The sequence below is a fragment of the Macrosteles quadrilineatus genome, unplaced genomic scaffold (assembly GCF_028750875.1).
Source record: "Macrosteles quadrilineatus isolate MER2022 unplaced genomic scaffold, UCM_ALF_1.0 Scaffold_6__1_contigs__length_79288215, whole genome shotgun sequence".
Lineage (NCBI taxonomy): Eukaryota > Metazoa > Arthropoda > Insecta > Hemiptera > Cicadellidae > Macrosteles > Macrosteles quadrilineatus.
This window is the reverse complement of record NW_026542599.1, coordinates 71,457,128-71,476,217: the sequence shown is the minus strand read 5'-3', so window position 1 is coordinate 71,476,217 and position 19,090 is coordinate 71,457,128. Positions and strand designations below refer to the sequence as shown.

The window sequence follows — 19,090 nt, the reverse complement described above, 5'->3', positions numbered from 1 at the left end:
CTTAAATTGTATTTAAAATGTCTTTATACAAATGATAAGAAATAAAATATTTCCCTTGACACTTAAATGTTATTAGTTATATGAATCGTAAACACTTAAAACATTCTAAGCTAAATTAAACCCAATATTTACATACAAGTTAGTTCATCCCTCTGATAATATATATTAACTAAACATACATTTAAAATACGTGCTTACGTGGTTAACACCCTAATTTTCAATTATTTACTCATATTTGAAATTGTCTCTATTATTATATACACGTCTATATTAATAGTCTAACTAACAGGTTTATTTATTTGGATTCGTTTTGAATCCTGTTTTATTCAAACTTCAAAATTGCTCTTGTTTAGGTTGACCCCTTTTAGTTTAATTGAGGGTTGATGTTCATATGAATTTTAAAGTAACTCTACTTCGTCTGCCCTATGTTTATATATTTACTTTATCTTTCTTGTCAAATGCCTTAGTAAAGTCAAGATAAACTCCTATTGTTGGTTTACGCTCATCAACATGATTAACTATCTCGCTTATATGTCTTTCAACTGCTAGGTCAGTATTTTTACCTTTCATGAACCCAAATTGATTATTTGAAAATAAATTGTTATCTGAAAAATATTTAACTAATTGGCTTTTCACACAAGTTTCTAACAGCTTAGCAAAGGTATTTAAAAGTGAAATCGGTCGGTAATTATTCATTTGCAATGGATCAGCTGCCTTATATACTGGAACAATGAGTGCTGTTTTTAGACTAGAAGGAAAGTAACCTAGCTTTATACATAAATTAAAAATGTGACGTAATATTGGGACAAAAATCTTAACATTTTCTTTTATAGTATTTATGGAAATACCATCAAAGCCAACAGACTGTTTATTTGGTTTGCTTAAGATTAAACTTTCTAATTCTACCTCAGTAATTTCAGATAAACGTAACCTTGAGCTGCACGCTAGACCGATATCCGGCATGGCGGGGAATCATGGTCCATACAATTCTCTAATCAGCTTATCCGGCATACCAGTAAAATAGTTATTGAATGAGTCAGCAACTATTTTTTAATTACCCTCAACCTGTAAAATTTTATCATCTATATTAATCGATGTTAGTTCATTTTTTGACTTTCTCATAATAGATTTGCATATATTCCAATAAGACTTTGAGTCACCCTTTACTGCTTCAATTTCAGATGAGTAATAATAAATTTTTTCCCGTCTTTTCAAATTAGAACATTCTCTAGAGAGTTCTTTATATCTATTAAACAAATGTATGTCATAGTGCTTTTTCAATCGAGAGTGAAGTCTGTTTTTCATTTATCTTTTTAATTAGTGTGTCCGATATCCATGGAGTTCGATGCCTATTTTTACTGTTAATAGGCCTTAAAAAACTTGATTGCTCAATACATTTATTATAAATATCGTAAAAAACTGTTAGAGATTTATCAACATCCTCACAATCAAACACTGGCATCCAGCTCACTTCAGCCAACCTTCTTTTTAAAATTGAATGATCTACAGCCTTGACAAACTCCTCTTTCAAAGCACTATCACAACTTGTTACGCAATTTACATTAACTCCAGCATGATCAGTAAAGTCATAGTTTTCTAAATTACTATGAAAAATTAAATTAGTCTTACTTCTGATGAATACATGGTCTAAACACTTTACCCAATTTTCTCTCCCCCAAGTTGGCTCATTTATAAACGACTCAAAACCAAATGAGTTCATTATACTTAAATAATCAATGACACTGTTATTTTGTTCTAAAATGCATAAATTTATATCTCCTAACATAATAGCTGTGTTTTTACAATTACTCAAAATAGGTTGCAAATCATTGCGGAAAAATAAAAATCATATTTATAGTTTCTATACAAAGCTATTAAGTCAATTTCAAAAGGTTTATCATTTATGGTAAAAACTAATGTCAGTTTAATTAATTCAACTTCACGTGACTGAAAGCGTTCATAATTAAAAGTTAAATGATTAGAAATATAAATTACCACTCCACCAGTCTATGTGTATAAGTTGAGACACGTTTGTAGAAAACACTAAAAAGGCAATCTTCTAAACAATTTTAAAATATTTACAACTTTAATTATATAGAAATGTTCATAACACAGTAAGTAATTCCATTAGTTGCATAAGCTTTTACGTGAGTCTTTTTAATTAATTGAAAATTAAGTCTGTAATAACTCTTAAAATAGCTCCTGTAATACCGGTACTTGATAATTGCTTGATTTCTAGCAACGAGTACACAAGTTAAAAATTCAACAATGCATTAACATAACAAGCTCTCTTTCACGCTGCAAGACTAGTAAACGGCAGAAGTAAGGCAGAACGGCAGAACTGCGGTATTGGTTTACCATACACGCCTGCAACGATGTGGGAATGTTGCTGAAAGTCAACAGTCCCGGAAGATCAAATAATTTATACCTGTGCCGCTAGGTCAAAAACTACAATGTTTGCAGTGTCTGTAGATCAAAAGTCCCAGTAAGTCAAATAGTACAGTCCGAGCTAAAAACGTGGTCTATGTTAAAGCAATTGACTTATTGGGAATTTGACCTAATGCAACAGCAGTTTTAATATAACGAAATACGGTAAAATACAAGTTCAGTTTCGCTGAGTCAACAGTGCCGGAAGATCAAAAGCAATAAAAGTGAACGTCGATTCAGTGTAAAGTAGACCTCCTGCAACGCTTACTACTACACCAACAAAACTTGCTTTTAGTTACTTCGTGTTTTGTCATAATTAGAATAGAGCTAAAATTATCATATTTGGTACATAGCTTATCTATTAATGCTTCTTGCCAACTGTTTGGTCAACACTGTAAATAGGTATAGTTTATGTAATGAAAAGCCTTTCGTCAAAATTTGTGGCATAAAATACACGCAAGGACGATCTAAAAATTTCTGGTTATTATATACGTTTGTAAAAGGAGATCCATTTAATTTTGGAACTATTTTATAAGTTATAATGTAGTCTACACATAAACTGTGTAAATGTATTACGCCTCGGAAGGGTTGAAACCTGTCCAAACTATCATATATATTATTAAAACGTAAATATGGGTTTTTCACATTCTGAATCAACCAGTCGACGGATTTTCATTATTTTTGTGTTGAAATAAAGATAATTTTGAGAACTAGGGAATGTCAAAGCCATAATTATAATTTAGGGTCCCAGTTTTTTAGAAATTAAGTTTCAATTTTTAAGAAGTCTAGCAGCCGACGCTTACCTTCTAAGCTAGCTTTTAGTACAATATAATTTGCTTAACATAACAGCTGTAAACATTCAGCATTTGGAAACAAATTTAAAGACATATTTAGAGTTGACATATTTATACTATGTGTAATGCTGACCATTGATCCATTCAATTCTTAGGTATGAGGATGGCAGATTAATTAAATGTGCATAGTAAAATTGTAGGATGTTCAAATTATTTTTAAAGGAATCTTTATAATCATTGATTTGTTTTAGTCCCATATAATTTGTTTTAACTAACAGCTGGTTGAATGTAATATTGTTTTATATAACTATTACGTTTTTGCGAATATCCCATATAGGGAATAAGCTATTACCGTAGTACTTATGGTAACACCTGGACCCGCGGGACCGATTTAATTTTTCGTTTTGAGGTCCCTAGAGGCCTAAAACACCATCCATTCAAATTCATATATACAGGGTGATCAACTCACGGAGTCCACCATTGGGAAATCGGAAACGGTAAGAATTAGAGAAAACTTAAAATGGGGCACATACCTTTAATTTTTGTGGCAGTTAAAATATGATTTTAGTTTTTTATCATGTTTTCGGATAGAATATGCAATTTAAAAACTTTGTTAGCTTTGACATTTTTTTGATAAACCCACTCGTTTAGGATTACAGCCTATGGAAAAATGACTTCCGGTTAACATTTTACATCATGTAGCTCCTAAACGAGTAAGTTTAGAGCAAAATTGCAAAAAGTAAATCAGTCTTAGAATTGCATCTACATTCCTTTAAGACTATAAAATAAAAAGTTTTCCACTTTTCAAGTTTGCCGCCATTTTTTTAAATAATATAATTCATATTTTTAATGAATTTTATGGTCTTTTTGGAATGTGGATGCAATTGTAAGACTTTTTTACTCTTCCCATTTTTGCTATAAACTTACTTGTTTAGGAGCTACATGATGTAACATGTACACCGGAAGTCATTTTTCCATAGGCTATAACTCCTAAACGAGTCGGTTTATCGAAAAAATGTCAATTATAAAAAAGTTTTTAAATTGCATATTCTATCCGAAAACATGATAAAATATAGGGTGTTCCATAAGAAATTTCAAATTTGGCCGCCATTTTGGAAAATGTTAATTAATGTTAAATCCTCCTAGGTTCAAACCTTAAACACCCAGATCGAAACTCGCCTGTCGTTATTTTAACATCGCTTAATTTTTTTTACTATATTTTTCAAAAAAGGAAGATTAAATTGATTTACTTTGGATTTTAAAAAGTGGACGTTTTATTTTATTAAAGATTTATGGTGATACGTAAATATTGTGGTATAGTAAAGTATATTATATTGTAGTTAAGTGTTAAATTTCGAAATTTTAGGGTGAATCGAGATGAATCTTTTTTTATAACATGGGTCTCTCCTACCTTAACGTACATACCAAGTTTCATAAACATCGGTTGGAAAAGTGTAAAGATAAATATTTGTATGTAAAAAATACAAAATGGCGGATATCTGGTTAACGAAACGATTTTGGAAAAAATGTTATCCTTCATTTTCTGTTTATTTTGACCCAAGGAATTACTAGGTAAAGTGTCTCTCCGCTTATTTTTAATACCTTGTTTGTGATGTATTCTTATTAATATAAGTGAAAAATGTAAGCTGGTAATACAGAAAGATGTTTTATAAATAATATGAATGTACTGGTAATCTGTATATTCATCTTTTTCTTGTCCTTAGAACTGTAAATTAAAAGTCCAGCAGTCGCATCGTACGATGTAGTTCTTTCCATGCGTTGCGAAATGCTAAATTTGCCGTCCTCTTCAACCCAAGTTATCTATTGAACCACTGATTGTAAAAAATTCAAAAAAATATATTTTACCCATCACACTTTTGGCTACAACTTTGCCACAGACAAAACCTCTCTAACCAAAAAACAAACAAAAATCTCGCATGCTAACTTTTTCATGTTAGAAATCACGATTTAAAACTATTTCACCATACATATCAATTTTTATTAATTATATCGGTAAATAGTTTAAAGTTCCAACAAAATAGTCATTGAGTAGGACTAACCAAGAAGCTCTGTGCCAATTTTCAAAATCTTAGCACAACTTTAAGTACACCAAAACACGAAATTATTGAAGTCATGCGTCGAGAGGACTATCGTTGTTTTTAACAAATTATACTTTTGACCTTCCGGCACTGTTGACTCAGCGAAACTGAACTTATATTTTATCTTATTTCGTTTTATTTAAAGTGCTGTTGCATTAGGTCAAATTCCCAATAAGTCAATTGCTTTAACATAGACTACGTTTTTAGCCCGGACTGTACTATTTGACTTACTGGGATTTTTGATCTACAGACACTGCAAACATTGTAGTTTTTGACCTGGTGGCACAGGTATAAATTATTTGACCTTCCGGGACTGTTGACTTTCTGCAACGCGTCCCAACGATGTGCTGCAAACCGCGCGACGAGTAGCTAAATGAACCGTAGAGTAAGTGAGCCTTCTAATATTTGTAGAGGGTTCACTTACTCTACAGATCATTGTGCCAATGAACTGTAGAGTAAGTGAGCCGTCTTCTATTTGTGTAATAGTTATCATGAAATAGGCTCGTATAGTATACGAGCCTACTCCTGTAATTTATTTAAATTCAGTATTTTGGCTCGTATACTATACGAGCTTATTCCTGAATTATTCAAGAATTCATACGCTTGGCTCATAGGCACTATGATCTGTAGAGTAAGTGAACCCTCTTCATTTATTTGATATTTTTGATCGGCTCGTATAGTATACGAGCCTGTAGTGCAAGTGAACCTTCAATATTATTTACGAAGCTCGTATAGACTATGATTTGTAGAGTAAGTGAGCCATGTGTTTTAAGAATTACATATTTGGAGGCTCATTGTGTCAATGATTCGTAGAGTAAGTGAACCCTAACCATAAAGGCAAACTGTTAGTCCCTATTACCTGAAATAAAGATATCTTGAGAATTCTAAGGTTCTCCGGTTTGCCCAGGAATCGGACACATCTGTTGGTATACCAATTGACCACTTTAACTCCCAGCATGGTGGGGTAGAGTAACAGGTAGCCACTCTCGTCAAACACCAGATTGCTGAGTCTTAGACTGTCAGACTTGTCTAGGTCTCTCTCAACAGCCATCCTGTTGAGACAAGATCCAAAAATTAGACATTAAAAGGTCTGAGACACTTTCATCCATGTCTCTCTGTGTGCATAGGCATGTGCGTAGAACATATCCAGAAAAGCAAGGTGTGAGCCGGTACAGTACAAGGGTGAAGCTGCCTTGGGCCCGAAGTCTGTGGCACTCCCGGATGAGCCACCGACACACCCACTTTTCACCCTAAAAGGGTTCTCCTAGATCTAGCAAATTTGGCTGCGTTTTTGGTAGCGACTCTTTACACAAGATTTAGGTACATAATTTTTCTAGCTTCTGAATTCAGCAGGGTCTGTATTGCAAATATTAAGTTACTAAAACATTCACTCGACATTGTAAAACTGTGTTAAAGTTTCCTATAGAAATTTCTGCGAAATCCCACAAATTTCTCATCCAAAAACTTAGCAATCCAGATTTCTCAGTTAATCTGGAAATAATCTTCATGTAAGTTCCAAAGAATTCTATAGTTATATGACACTAAGAGACCCTGGTGGCAAAACTACATCACTCAATAGGTGCACTAGTTACATAGTACATTTCCTTTGCCGTTTGAACCTACAAAGATACTTGCAGACATGAAGACCAAGACATTTGAGTCACAAGTACCAGACGACCAGAGCGCTAGTCGTTACGGCCATCAGCATCAAGCATAACCATAACTTTTTGTAAGTAAGCCAAAATGTAAACACGACAAGCGATTTACCTTCTTCCGAATTCCATGTTTGGTAGTTGCTGTTTTTTCTGCTGCAGCTCGGAGAACCTTTGTAGTGATTCGTCAAACACTCGAGTCAGTTTTCCCGTGAGGAAGTTGAATACTCTAACCTGTAAAGTTTTAACCTGAATTATTACCTTTTTGTTTTTGGATAGCGATGTCAAGAATGAAGTTTTAGCTAATAATGTTTTCTTAGAATTGTGTGAACCACTTTTTCGCTTCTTGAACTTTTTTTTTACAAACTTGACAAGCGACCGTTAGTCTTTTAGCCGATTTATAACAGACCTATTAGACCGAGGAGCAAGTTGATAAGTTGGTATGGATACAACTTTCAGAGGAGAGTGTCAGAAAACGTGGACGGCAAGATCTGAATCATGAACGACTTTTCTGCTTTAATTCTTGGGTAATTTCATACAGAAGAAGTTTAAAACAAAAACCAACAAAATACAGCTCAACTATTCAAGATTATATTTACCTTACAGTAGAACTAACAAAGCTTTACGATATAAACTTTACCTTACGATCAAAAGACATAGTGGCGAATTTTGTTCCGTCAGGTGAAAAACACAATCCAAAAGGAATAGTTTTGTGTTTTACAAACTCGAAAAGATCGGTGTCCAGTTTTGATTCGAATTTGGCACATTTTGGAAACTTGTAGTCTTGTCTGACTCCGCCCCAATACTCTAGGATGCCAGCCGAGTCTACGGAGACTGACACATCAAACACTGGGTTGTACTGCAACAGAAAAAACAATTACAGTAGAACCTCAACAAAAAATATATCACGAGGATTATCAAATAAGACTAGTTATCAAGGTTCACTTCTAATTGAGGACTGAGGATTGCAATAGCATGTGATAATACAAAATCAAGGGTATTTGAAAATGAAACTTGTTATTTATGGTGACTTGTTATCGAAGGTCTTATCTAAGTGGTTTAAGTTACCTGGCTTTGTTTGGAACCTTATCGAGGTTGTCTTCTTATCGAGGTTCCACTGAGTAAAAAAAGCTTATAAAGTCTGCAATAATCACAGCCAACGCTATAGTATTATCCTTTATATCTAGTAATGTATCAAAAGTCAAAACCTAATTTCAATTCCCAAATTACCTTAACTTTGAAAAAAGTTTCTGTTTCAAGATTCTATTGGTGAGTTTTGGGATTAAATACTTTGAAATGGAGTTTAATTTAATTTAAAAGTGTTTGTTATTTACCAAAAAGTAATGTTTTTACGTTTAAAGTGAATCTGTCACACAATCATGTTATTTTGATCCAGTCGGGAGTCCAATTTCATTCAGTTTTGATTGCATAGAAAAAATTGTATTATTACCAGCATTTATTTGTGTGCCCTAACCTTAACCATGCAAGCAAATGCGTTTCACATTTCTGTTATTTGAGAATCAAAATTTCTGGTCTTGTTCATCAATATGGCTAAAGCGATCTCGGTGCTGCAGGCCCACAACATAAGACTTCTTGAATGGTAACAACAACAACCAAAAATGAGGCCTGGAAGCCATAAATTAAAAGATGTAACATAGAAAAAATTACTTATGATATTTTTTCAGTTTGAATGGCTAAATAATTAATACCTTCATCTGAAATTACCTTCATTATTGACACAGGCTTCACATGGAGTTTGTCCAAAATTTTGAGTGCTTCGTTGGTTCCTCTGCCGTCAAATATGTGTATTGCACTGCTATCTGTATCTCCTCTACAATTAGCAAAGACAAGTTAGTTTATTACAGTTAAAAAAATATTATTGTGCTATATGTTGTGTTATTTGACAAGTATATTTTGTAACAAAACAATGATGACTCCCCCAGAATTTATGAATTATAATTATAAAAGTGTCCCAAAATTTTGGATTTTGGTATAACAAAAGTGTCCCACAAACCTTAAGTTTACTATTGATTATACTTGTTGCAAATTGGAAGAAAGTCTTTTGTAATTTGCAGTAGCTAAATAAACAGGGTGTTAAAATTTTAAAGCATTTAGTGGTAGTGATTCTAAATACTTATAAAGTATTCACTGATTTTAAAGATAGGTATTCTTAATTTTTACTCTCACCATCAAGTCTACATTGAAGGATTTAACGTCCATGATTCTTGGCTGTTTCAATTGAAAAACAAAACTTAACACTACATATTTTTGTTAAGGGGTTAGGTTTGCGGCTTTTTTTACCTTGCATTTGCCCGTCCACATGGGCCACAGAGGCTTGTGCCTGGAACGTATCCAGCAAAGCAAGGGGTGAGCCGGTACGGTGCATGGGTGAACTCTACTGATAAAAAGTAGCGGCAGATACAAAGATCCAAACCAACGACATCACTGCCTTGGGTCTGAAGTCTGTTGCACAACTGACTGAGCCACCGAGTCATCAAATTCTTTGTATTATTACCAGCTTTATTTAAATGGTGTAGTGGTAAGCCATAAAAACATAGAAGCCACATTAAACACACAAATATGGCCTAAATGTATTTCTTCTAAGGTAAGCTATCAGCTGTCCCCCTTTATTCTACAATTCAAAATCCTGGCCTAGAGCCTTTCCTTGAACAAAACCAGTTAATTAATTGTTCATGTTTAACCGACCAAAGACGTAATTAGAACAATACAGATCATTTTATGGTAATATTATAACAATTATGATTAAAGTCTACTCACATTGCCAATGCAGGGATTGCATCTCCCAAGCCGTGTATCCACTCGGCACAGCGCGGCACAAAGTTGAGTTTCATCATGTTGATCATATCTGTAATTATACACAGGTAAGTAATCGTTGAACTTCATTGGTTACCTCCATCTATCGCCTTTAACCTCTAACCTAAAATAATAAAACTCTTTTAACCTAAATTACTCAGAAGAGCATAAATCTAAGGAAATTTGTCGAGGCTGACTCTAGAATTTTTATATGCTGCTAAATAAAACGTATTCTACTTTTTGAGCTTAGAGTACAAGTCCATCCAACTAAAAACGGATAAATTAAGCAATTTACAAAAATATGTTCAACTATCATCATACATCAACTCACCAAAGTTGACAACATCAAACACTTTGACACTCTTGTCGTTGGACACGGTGCACAGCAGCGTCCCGTTGTAGTTAGCTGTCATGTCTACGATGGCTCCGAGATGGGCTCGGAAATGTTTCACAAACTCTATCAGCTCTTCCATCTTCTTCCAGAACTTGACATGGCCGTCACAGCTGCCGGTTATAATGAACTCTGTTCTGTAATTATTTATGATAATTGAACATACAGCCATCAATGAAAGTACTTCTTTAGTGTAGAACTTAATCCAATGTAACTTTATCAATTTGGGAGCATTGGCACCTAAAAATATAAAAAACAGTTATGTTGATAAGGCAGGGTAAATGGGCCAAAATCGACATTGCCATCTCAAAAAGTAAACTATCATCGATTTGACATCTGTATGGAATTAGCTCAATCCAGAAGAATCAGAATCAGAATATTTTATTGTCATAGTCAAAGAAAGAAAAAATTATTAAAAAAAGGCCCTAATATTAGCAAAAATTATGAAAGACGGCGAATCCTTAAGATAGCAGTTTATAACAATTACGGCTAAGCTATAAATGTAATTGTTTGCTTTTGAGGAAATAAATTCATTATTAATTCATTATTCATGTGCCACCATAATTTTAACTATAGGCTGCCTTACTGAACAGAAGATTTTAGCACAAAAGAATTCAGCACATGACTAAAGGAATTTATTTTTAGAAGCAGATTATGTTATTTTTTAACACGTTCCCTGTGGGTACTGACTCGACCGCGTGAGGGTTGCGATCGTCGTGGGTCAGTACTGACCCAAAACCCAGGTTGGTAATAAATTTCCCCATCAAATTCCTGTCTGGCAAGCTTAGAAATCAACTTGTTGTCCTTTCTCTCTCCCTCCAATTGGCAATACAATGAGACCGGCTGGTTCCAGACAGTGCTGCTATCTGTGGGTGTTTTAGCAAACTACATTGACTCTCGTCGTAATGCAGCACATCAACCCACGTTATTTAATATTCCTCAGACCGAAATTTAAAAGCCAATAACCCGGTAAACGGTTTGTTCGACGCTGTGCCGCACCAGGGATACGCTCGCCATTGATGGGCCGCAGCGAACGTGTTAAATTACAAAACAGTACTGACAAAATGTTTGCAAAATTAGCCTATGTTTAGATGCATTGTGAAAAATATAGACGGTTTCAAACTGTTTTCAATAAGTTTACCTTAAGGATGAACAAGATTACCTCGCAATTGGTGGCAAATGCAGACAACGCACATAGGTAGGGCCTAGTATAAATTTTGTGGTTGTGCAAAATTCCCTAATTGTATAGTTACCTACTGAATAGGTGGTTTAATGGACAGAACAAGGCAAAATCGAAACAGTTGGTGGTTTGTAAGCTACTTTGATAACATACATAACGCCTTTGACTATCAATACAACTTCAGTATCCAATAATCAATGATAGCGCTCTATGCAAATCTTTTCTAAGAAACTCACTTGGTGGCGGCAACATGTGTTACGACATCCCTGTGCATGAAGCTTTTCTCGTACGACTCAGCGTTAGGCAAGTTGTCCAGATACAGTTTCTCATACTGAAGCACTGAAACACAATTTAAAACAAAATTTATTCAATTGTTTGAGCACTAATTTATAACCCTTTAATCTTAAAAACTAACAGTCTCGTACATTTAACACAAACTTACCGTTTTTAAAGCCTAATTGTATACAGTAGACCTAAAAATAGAATACTACCTTATTTATTTTCGAATTTCATTTTTTTTTTTTAAGTAGGCCTATTTAGTAAAAACTAGCAATTTATTTCACATTTTGGTGTTCTTAGCTTACAAAAAATAATACAACTAAGTACATTGTAAAGTAAATTGACTGTTTACATACCCCTCAGCTCACCCACGACTTTGGTGTCTTTGGTACAATCGTAATAAGGATCAATTATGGGCTATTAATAAATATCTTTTTTAGTCTCCATACCAATAAGTTACTTACCTTTCCTTTTTTTAGGAGGGGCAGCTTCTGATGGTGAAGGTCCAATCCACCCATCATCTGAATGGTCTGAATCACTTCCCTCATGATCTCGTTTTGATGAATCGGCCATTGGCTAAGACAATTTCTGTAAACAAAAGGTATCATGCTTCGACGGTTGTCGAGTAGGCATTAGTCAACTGCTAACAAGTAAAATGCTGTATTTATTTATTTATCTCCCAACGGTTTACAACAGATTACAAAAAAACGGATACAATGTTAATAAGATGGATAAATATTCATACAACAGTACTTAAAGTGGTTACAGCAATAACTTAATAAAATGAATAATTAATATGTAATAAATTAGTAAATAACTTACTACCTAAGTTATCTACCACAATAACAATAAGTTACTTGAATTACAATAAAAAGAGCAACAATAACTTAACAAAAGTAGCAAGGAATAACCATAACAAAGTTCTGTAAACCTATGAAAATTATTGTTGGACCCACTAAGTTAAACCTAAACAACGATTTATACATAGATTGTAAGTTAATAGTATCTAGGCTATAACTTTAAAGCCTGGTTTACACGGGTAGAGTTGTCGGTAGTATTTATATATAGTGCAAGCATTTTTGAAAAAGTAGTTTTAAGTGTTTTTCTCAGGATTTTAATTTTACAAAAACAGTCTGCAGGCAACATAAACTAACAACTCGATACATTATAACCTAAACTTTACCTTCCTAATCTAACCTAACTTCAAAACACTTATAATGCAGTCACCAATTCACATACAGCACGACCTACCACCCTGACATGCCTAAATAAGAACTACATGTAATTAGTCCACCAGTCAATCTATATCTCCATAATGTGACGAAATTCGTATTAGGCCTATAGAGAACATTTGACTACAGAATCACTTGAAATGTTATCCATCCTATCTTGTTTATTGTAATGTTAAGTATGTTTCTACGGCGATATCTTGAGAAATATTCATCAGCGGTGAAAAATAATGGTATATTTGGATTCAGGAGGTAAAAAACTATAAAGTAAGATATCAAAATTAAAAATTCGTTTGGAGTCACCTATACGGAATAAATACCCTTTTACTAAGTTAACTAAGTTAGGCCTAGGCCTACAGTTTGCGCTAACTTAAAATGCAAAAAATGAGCTAATAATTATAAAAATAAAGTGAACCGAAGATCCTAACTTTGGCACAGCAATTTGTGCAGGCTTAAGTTAAACCGGTCATTTTCGGCACTCTGCGATTTTAAACGATTTTCAAACCTAATTTTTTGAATTGCTTCAGTAAGTTATTTGACAGAATAAAAGTGCCGGAAAAAGTCCTTGCTGAGGTTTCTTTTTTTTTTGCTTAATTTAGGTCTAAAGTCTAGCCCTATCAAAGCAAAAAACCACAAAAAAATTTAGGCTTTCAACACTGCATAGGCTAAGTTAATATGGATGAGCAACAAACTAACCTACGAGGAACATAAATATCCATCATATGCAGGCAGAGGTTAAAAATATAACTTCAGGAATCCAGTTTGGCAGAGACCTAGGCCTAGCCTATCTCATAACGATTCGCAAATTAGCCTAGGCTATTATTATTTTGTATCAAAGTAACATAAGGTCTAAAAATCAGAGTAACAGCCTTAGTTTACAAACCTCTAGTTGAGGAATAACCCTGAGAGTGAGAGATTATGTACGTTTATGGAAATTAAAAATTTATATAATTATTTACTACGACAATGGGTTACACAGCACAAATCACAAGCACATAGGTTAGGTTTCAATTTCAACCAACACAAACAAACAAACAAAATAAAAAAATAATGAACAAAGATGACGCCAAACATGACGCCCACCAACAAAAAAACAGACAACGAACAAAGACAAAAACAAACGATAACCAAAACCAACAAACTAACATTTTATTGTTCTTAGAGTCTTTGACTTTATGTCAACCAAGACCCCATGATGTTTAATGGTTTTTAATAAAGAAATAAATAAAACATGTTTATAGATATAATACAAAATACAAATGTTCCCACACACTGCTCTTCTAGCCTTTACTACTTCCTTCACCATTCCCAACTTTTGGACCTGTTTCCTTCCCTTCCCGTCGAATTTTAGGACTGCATAGAATGAGAATGAGAATTTTATTTGGTCTTTTAAACATGCAGTTGCATGCAATCAGATAAGTCATTTATAATAATCTGGCAACAATCAGTTAGGCTAACAGTCCCAGTTAGTAAACTGGGTTGACTTAACTTAAATCGCACAATGCACAAAAACAGGCAAATATAATAAATAAATAAATAGTTAAATAATGGCAACTACAATAGTAGAATAAATAGTGCACAAACTACTCTTATCTACTTTCAAAAAACACACCATATACATTAATCGAACTGCCACAGACGGTTCCCACACTCCATACTGTTCACCGCTAGTCCGCTACTTCCTTCACCACTTCCTACGTCTTGGACCTGTTTTCCTCCCTTCCCATAGCATTTTAGGATTGCAGATACATTAATATAACTGCTACAGACGGTCCACACACACTCCGGACTGTTTGACTTTACTACTTCCTTCACCACTTCTTACGTTTTGGACCTGTTTCCCTCCCTTCCCATAACATTTTAGTATTGCAGATACATTAATGTAACTGCCATAAAGCGTTCCCACACTCCACACTGCTAGCATTGAACAAATAACACTAGTGTATCCCATTGTAGATATATCAAATATTTGCCAGTCAATGCTGCTAGCCTTTACTACTTCATTCACCACTTCCTACGTCATGGACTATACTTGTGGGTGTTCGCCTCCACTGTCCTTAAGAAAGGGGGCTCGTCCGGATTTATTTCTTCACATCATCTTTAGTCATAAACATCCTCAAAGTTTATATGGACCAGTTTTCCTCCCTTCCCATAGCATTGTAATACTTAAGATACATTGCCCCAAAGCGTCCCCATACCCTCTGCACTGCAATTTAAAGGCGGCCGTGGCTTGAACACTAGAAGCATCTCAAGATAAAACGTACGTTTTATCTGTGCTAGTAGGTCCCAGTTTGGAAAATTGCAGGGTAAAAATAATGCTGATGCCCTCACTCGCCATTGACCAAATTTATTACAGTATCATTAGATATCTTTTTTTTTCACATGGTTGGTTTTGATCGATTTTTGCTTGGTTTGATTTTTAAGTCTTGATATTTATTTTATTTTATGCTTGTACATTGACATAGCATCATGCATGTAACAATGTTGTTGTTGATTGGCCAAATAAATTCATTGTATTCATTGTATCTGAGTCCAACAACTCTCCAATGACAGTTTGGTGGACTATGCAAGTTTTCGCGCCATCTATTTTGGCAGCCTGTGGTTGCCAACTATTTCAATTTTATTATTAACCTCCTACTCTTCCTTAACGTCATTTACGTCAATTTGATGGAATTAAAACACAGTATTCAAGAATTAGGTATAGGTAAATATTTATGAACTACCGCAGATTTACTATTTTGATCCTAAAATATATTTTTGTTGAACGTTTTACCATTTACTTTACAAGTAGTTGTTGTAAAATGTTGTTTACTTTAGGAGGTTGTTGGTAGGCCTATGCAATGCTAAAACATCTTGGGGAGCCTAGTTTTAGGCTACTGATTGCTAATTTACAACATTAGACTTTATATAATGTTCTTAATCAGTGCATTCTTTCATTAGCACATATTTAAGACTACCCATTCTTTAAACTATAACAATGACGACTCCAAACAGTGGATCAGTGTCTAGTGGCAGTGGAGAAAATATCAGTAGTGAATCCTTTTCATCAGAGTATTTGAATAGGTATTCTCGACTATCAATATACTTGAAGAACGCTATAGAGAACATATCGTCTGGTGTTAGGTAAGTAACCAACCCTAATCCTTAGTAATAGATTTTCCAAAAATCCAGTGCTATTATCAGGGTAACCTATGGCCTCTAGGTTGTTGGGCTGCACTTTACTTGACGTCCTACACTCATTCAATTGTTTTTTCGATTCGATATTTTCATTCGATATATCGTTTGGTTAGTTAGGTTAGGTTAACCTTACCTAACTAACCAAACGATATATCGAATGAAGCAATCGATATATCGATCGATATTTTCATTCGAATGAGTGTAGGACGTCAAGTAAAGTGCAGCCGGTTGTTGTTGAAATTTTGTTCTCCTGTATCAAATTAATCATTATCACTGTTGTTGTAGGCTATTATAAATATCTACTATGTTAAGCATGTTTCTTGTAAATTAACGTTTGCCGTTGAATAAATTAATAGGCTACCGGTAGGCCTAACTTATTTTCTTTTTTAATTGGAGGTTTAACTAATTCTTGAATTTATGTGGTGACATTCCTAAATCATTTCTGTATGTTTCTGAGTCCTCTTTTTATTACAACTTTGCAATAGTCTTGAAGAAGCTCCTACTGTTTTATTATTTGTCCCAAGGCCTGGGTAACTAACATTCTTGCGGTTATGCTTTTTAAACAAACTGCTTTCACACACGCATCCTTAATCACTTAAGTAGCCTAGGCTACTCGTTTTTGAGGACCCACAGATGACCCAACTAGAACTGAGCTTTAAACTAGGCGAGTAACCTAGTGTGACCCGACTGCCAGCGTTATTGTGTGGTGCTGTGCCAGCGGCTGGCAAGCAGCCTAGTTTGCTAACAGTAGGCCAACATGTTTACAAATATGCTTAATTTTGCTAGGCCTAGCTATTTTTTGTCTAGGGAACAACATTTTTTACTTCAACATAACAACTTAAATGTCAGTCTTAAGTTTTAAATATTTTTGAAGTAACAGGCTAAACACGGCTGTTTTGTTAGAACCTACCCTCTCATAATTGATTTGGAACTATGCTAAGATGTATTGGGTCCAGCCTACTTTGGTATTTGATAGTTTATGATAAGTTTAGTTCATGTACAGCACTTAAAACAACCACTATCACCTAACTTAGTTTGTGCTTGGAGTGGTGGAAAAAATTATGTCCTTTGTATACATCCAACGCTTAGGCCTATGTCAAACTAAATTTATTCGTAATGTTTATGCCTCAGCTTAGTGACTACAGGCATTGCTGTGAAACACATTCGTCATTTCCTTAAGTGTGTCACATTGCATGTACAAGAAATCTAGGAATATCTACAGTTAAAGTTTAACTTAATAATGCCTAATATGACAATCTATAACAAACTGAATGTCTATCTATTTATGTGAAAAAGGAGCCATTCACACTCATATCACCGAGTTGTGTTCTACTTTTAAACCATTGATTCAAAGATCTAATAGGCCTACAATTAAATTTATGTTTGTTAAGTAGGCCTACTGGGTTTCCAATGATGTACACAACTTTTTTTCAGTGAAGAACACTATGCAGACTGTCTTGGTGTGCTCAGAGCTATAAGACAATCTAGATCAGTTCCCGGGAAAATACAGAAGAAAATGAAAGCAGAACTTATGGACTCTTTACTGACACAAATCCAAGAGACAGTCCAAGAAGAAAAAATAAAAGAAAATCTACATCAACTTGAAAAGTTGGTTGATCAATCAATGCTTGAAGAAGGACAAAAATCATGGTAAGTTAAACGTCTGATTCTTCTTATGTTAGTTTTAAGGTCGATTCACACACATCAGTTACATCGCGTCACAGTTAACAAAAATATTCTTTAATGGATTTTCTATCACGCTATCTTCACTCATTGCCGCAGTTCCGACAGATGCTCTGCCGGCGCCCGTCAGTCAATTTCAGATTTCTTTTCACCGATATTTTTGGATTATGACGGATATATTTAAGGTTAGAAAACGGTCCTTTTTTATTTAAATGATCGAGTTTTATATTTTAAGTAACGTTTTTATTTTTCAACAATCAACAAGATGGACGATGAATATTCGATAGAATATTGTGTTTTAATTAAACATTTTTGACTGTAACAACACTGTAAATAAAGTGCCAGAAGACTGACTGAAACCAAATGACTGACAGTTTGACAGAGATTGCAGATGCAACTGAGAATGAACTGTAACGGAACTATGACTGGACTGATATGTGGGAATCGACCTGTAGAATGGTTTTTTAGCACTATCAGACCAATATGATCAAAATGAGTTACAGAAACCATGTAGGAATTCCTATTTTATTGTAAAGTATAATCTTGATTAACCAAGCTCTGGTTTAGCCGACTATCCGAGTGGACGATTTAGAAGGTACCAAGAAATTGTGTGCAATTCATTATTTGTGATGACAGCAACTATACTTTTCTATCTCTAGGTTTCCATTCTGATTCAGAAATACTCTAGGACTTTGTTGAAATTTATGACTCAAAGGTAGGCCTACTTTCTGTATTTTTAGAACTGGACTCTCAGACCTGTTATGAGTTACAAGACTCCTCAACATTGTTTCCCTAATTACATTCAATAAGTTACCTAAATTGTGAGCTTAAATATTACCTATATACTGACTGACACGGACATGGCCCCAGATATTTTGAATGAACATGCATGCATAATAACTGGTATCATATGTTTACTGTAATATGCCCTTAAGATAATTAATTGTTCTAATTATTCATGTCTTAAATTTCCAGGAGACCAAATGGCAATGTGAAAGATCACATACGTTCTCATATGATGGAAGTGAAACAGAAGCATAAGGACAAGTTGGAGAGACAAGTAAGAGAAAAGGAACAAGAGAGTGAATGTGTTTTGAGAGAAGTAATTAGGCTCAGGTCGCAGGTTCGATCCTTGGAATCTAGACTTCTCGCGGTCAAAAGTCAGTGTAGTGACGATTCTGTTGAAGACAAAATAGACACTATTATGGAGAAAGCAGAAGATATAGAATAGGTTGTGAGAAAACGATCAAATATCGCTACATATAATTTTAACATACAACTGCAAATTGTAACGTGATGTAAATAGCTATTTTTGAAGAATAATTAACTAACAAAGAATATTTTTATTAAAAGATTTTTCATATT

The 19,090-nt window shown here is 34.2% G+C and overlaps 2 protein-coding genes across 2 annotated transcripts; one reads left to right on the top strand and one right to left on the bottom strand.

Moving 5' to 3' along the window:
- Window positions 1-6,064: 6,064 nt before the first annotated feature.
- Window positions 6,065-13,861, bottom strand: LOC128996845 (peptidylprolyl isomerase domain and WD repeat-containing protein 1-like). The gene is made up of 9 exons (XM_054422350.1): window positions 13,749-13,861; window positions 12,101-12,224; window positions 11,594-11,696; window positions 10,118-10,314; window positions 9,751-9,838; window positions 8,698-8,803; window positions 7,613-7,831; window positions 7,088-7,206; window positions 6,065-6,372 (listed from the first exon to the last, which is right to left on the bottom strand). The coding sequence occupies exons 2-9, from the start codon at window positions 12,207-12,209 to the stop codon at window positions 6,120-6,122; spliced, it is 1,194 nt and encodes a 397-aa protein (XP_054278325.1). The 5' UTR covers window positions 12,210-12,224; window positions 13,749-13,861; the 3' UTR covers window positions 6,065-6,119.
- Window positions 13,862-15,494: 1,633 nt separating this feature from the next.
- On the top strand, window positions 15,495-19,083 carry LOC128997217 (polyamine-modulated factor 1-like). The gene is made up of 3 exons (XM_054422823.1): window positions 15,495-15,988; window positions 17,477-17,692; window positions 18,701-19,083. The coding sequence occupies exons 1-3, from the start codon at window positions 15,843-15,845 to the stop codon at window positions 18,954-18,956; spliced, it is 618 nt and encodes a 205-aa protein (XP_054278798.1). The 5' UTR covers window positions 15,495-15,842; the 3' UTR covers window positions 18,957-19,083.
- Window positions 19,084-19,090: the final 7 nt, after the last annotated feature.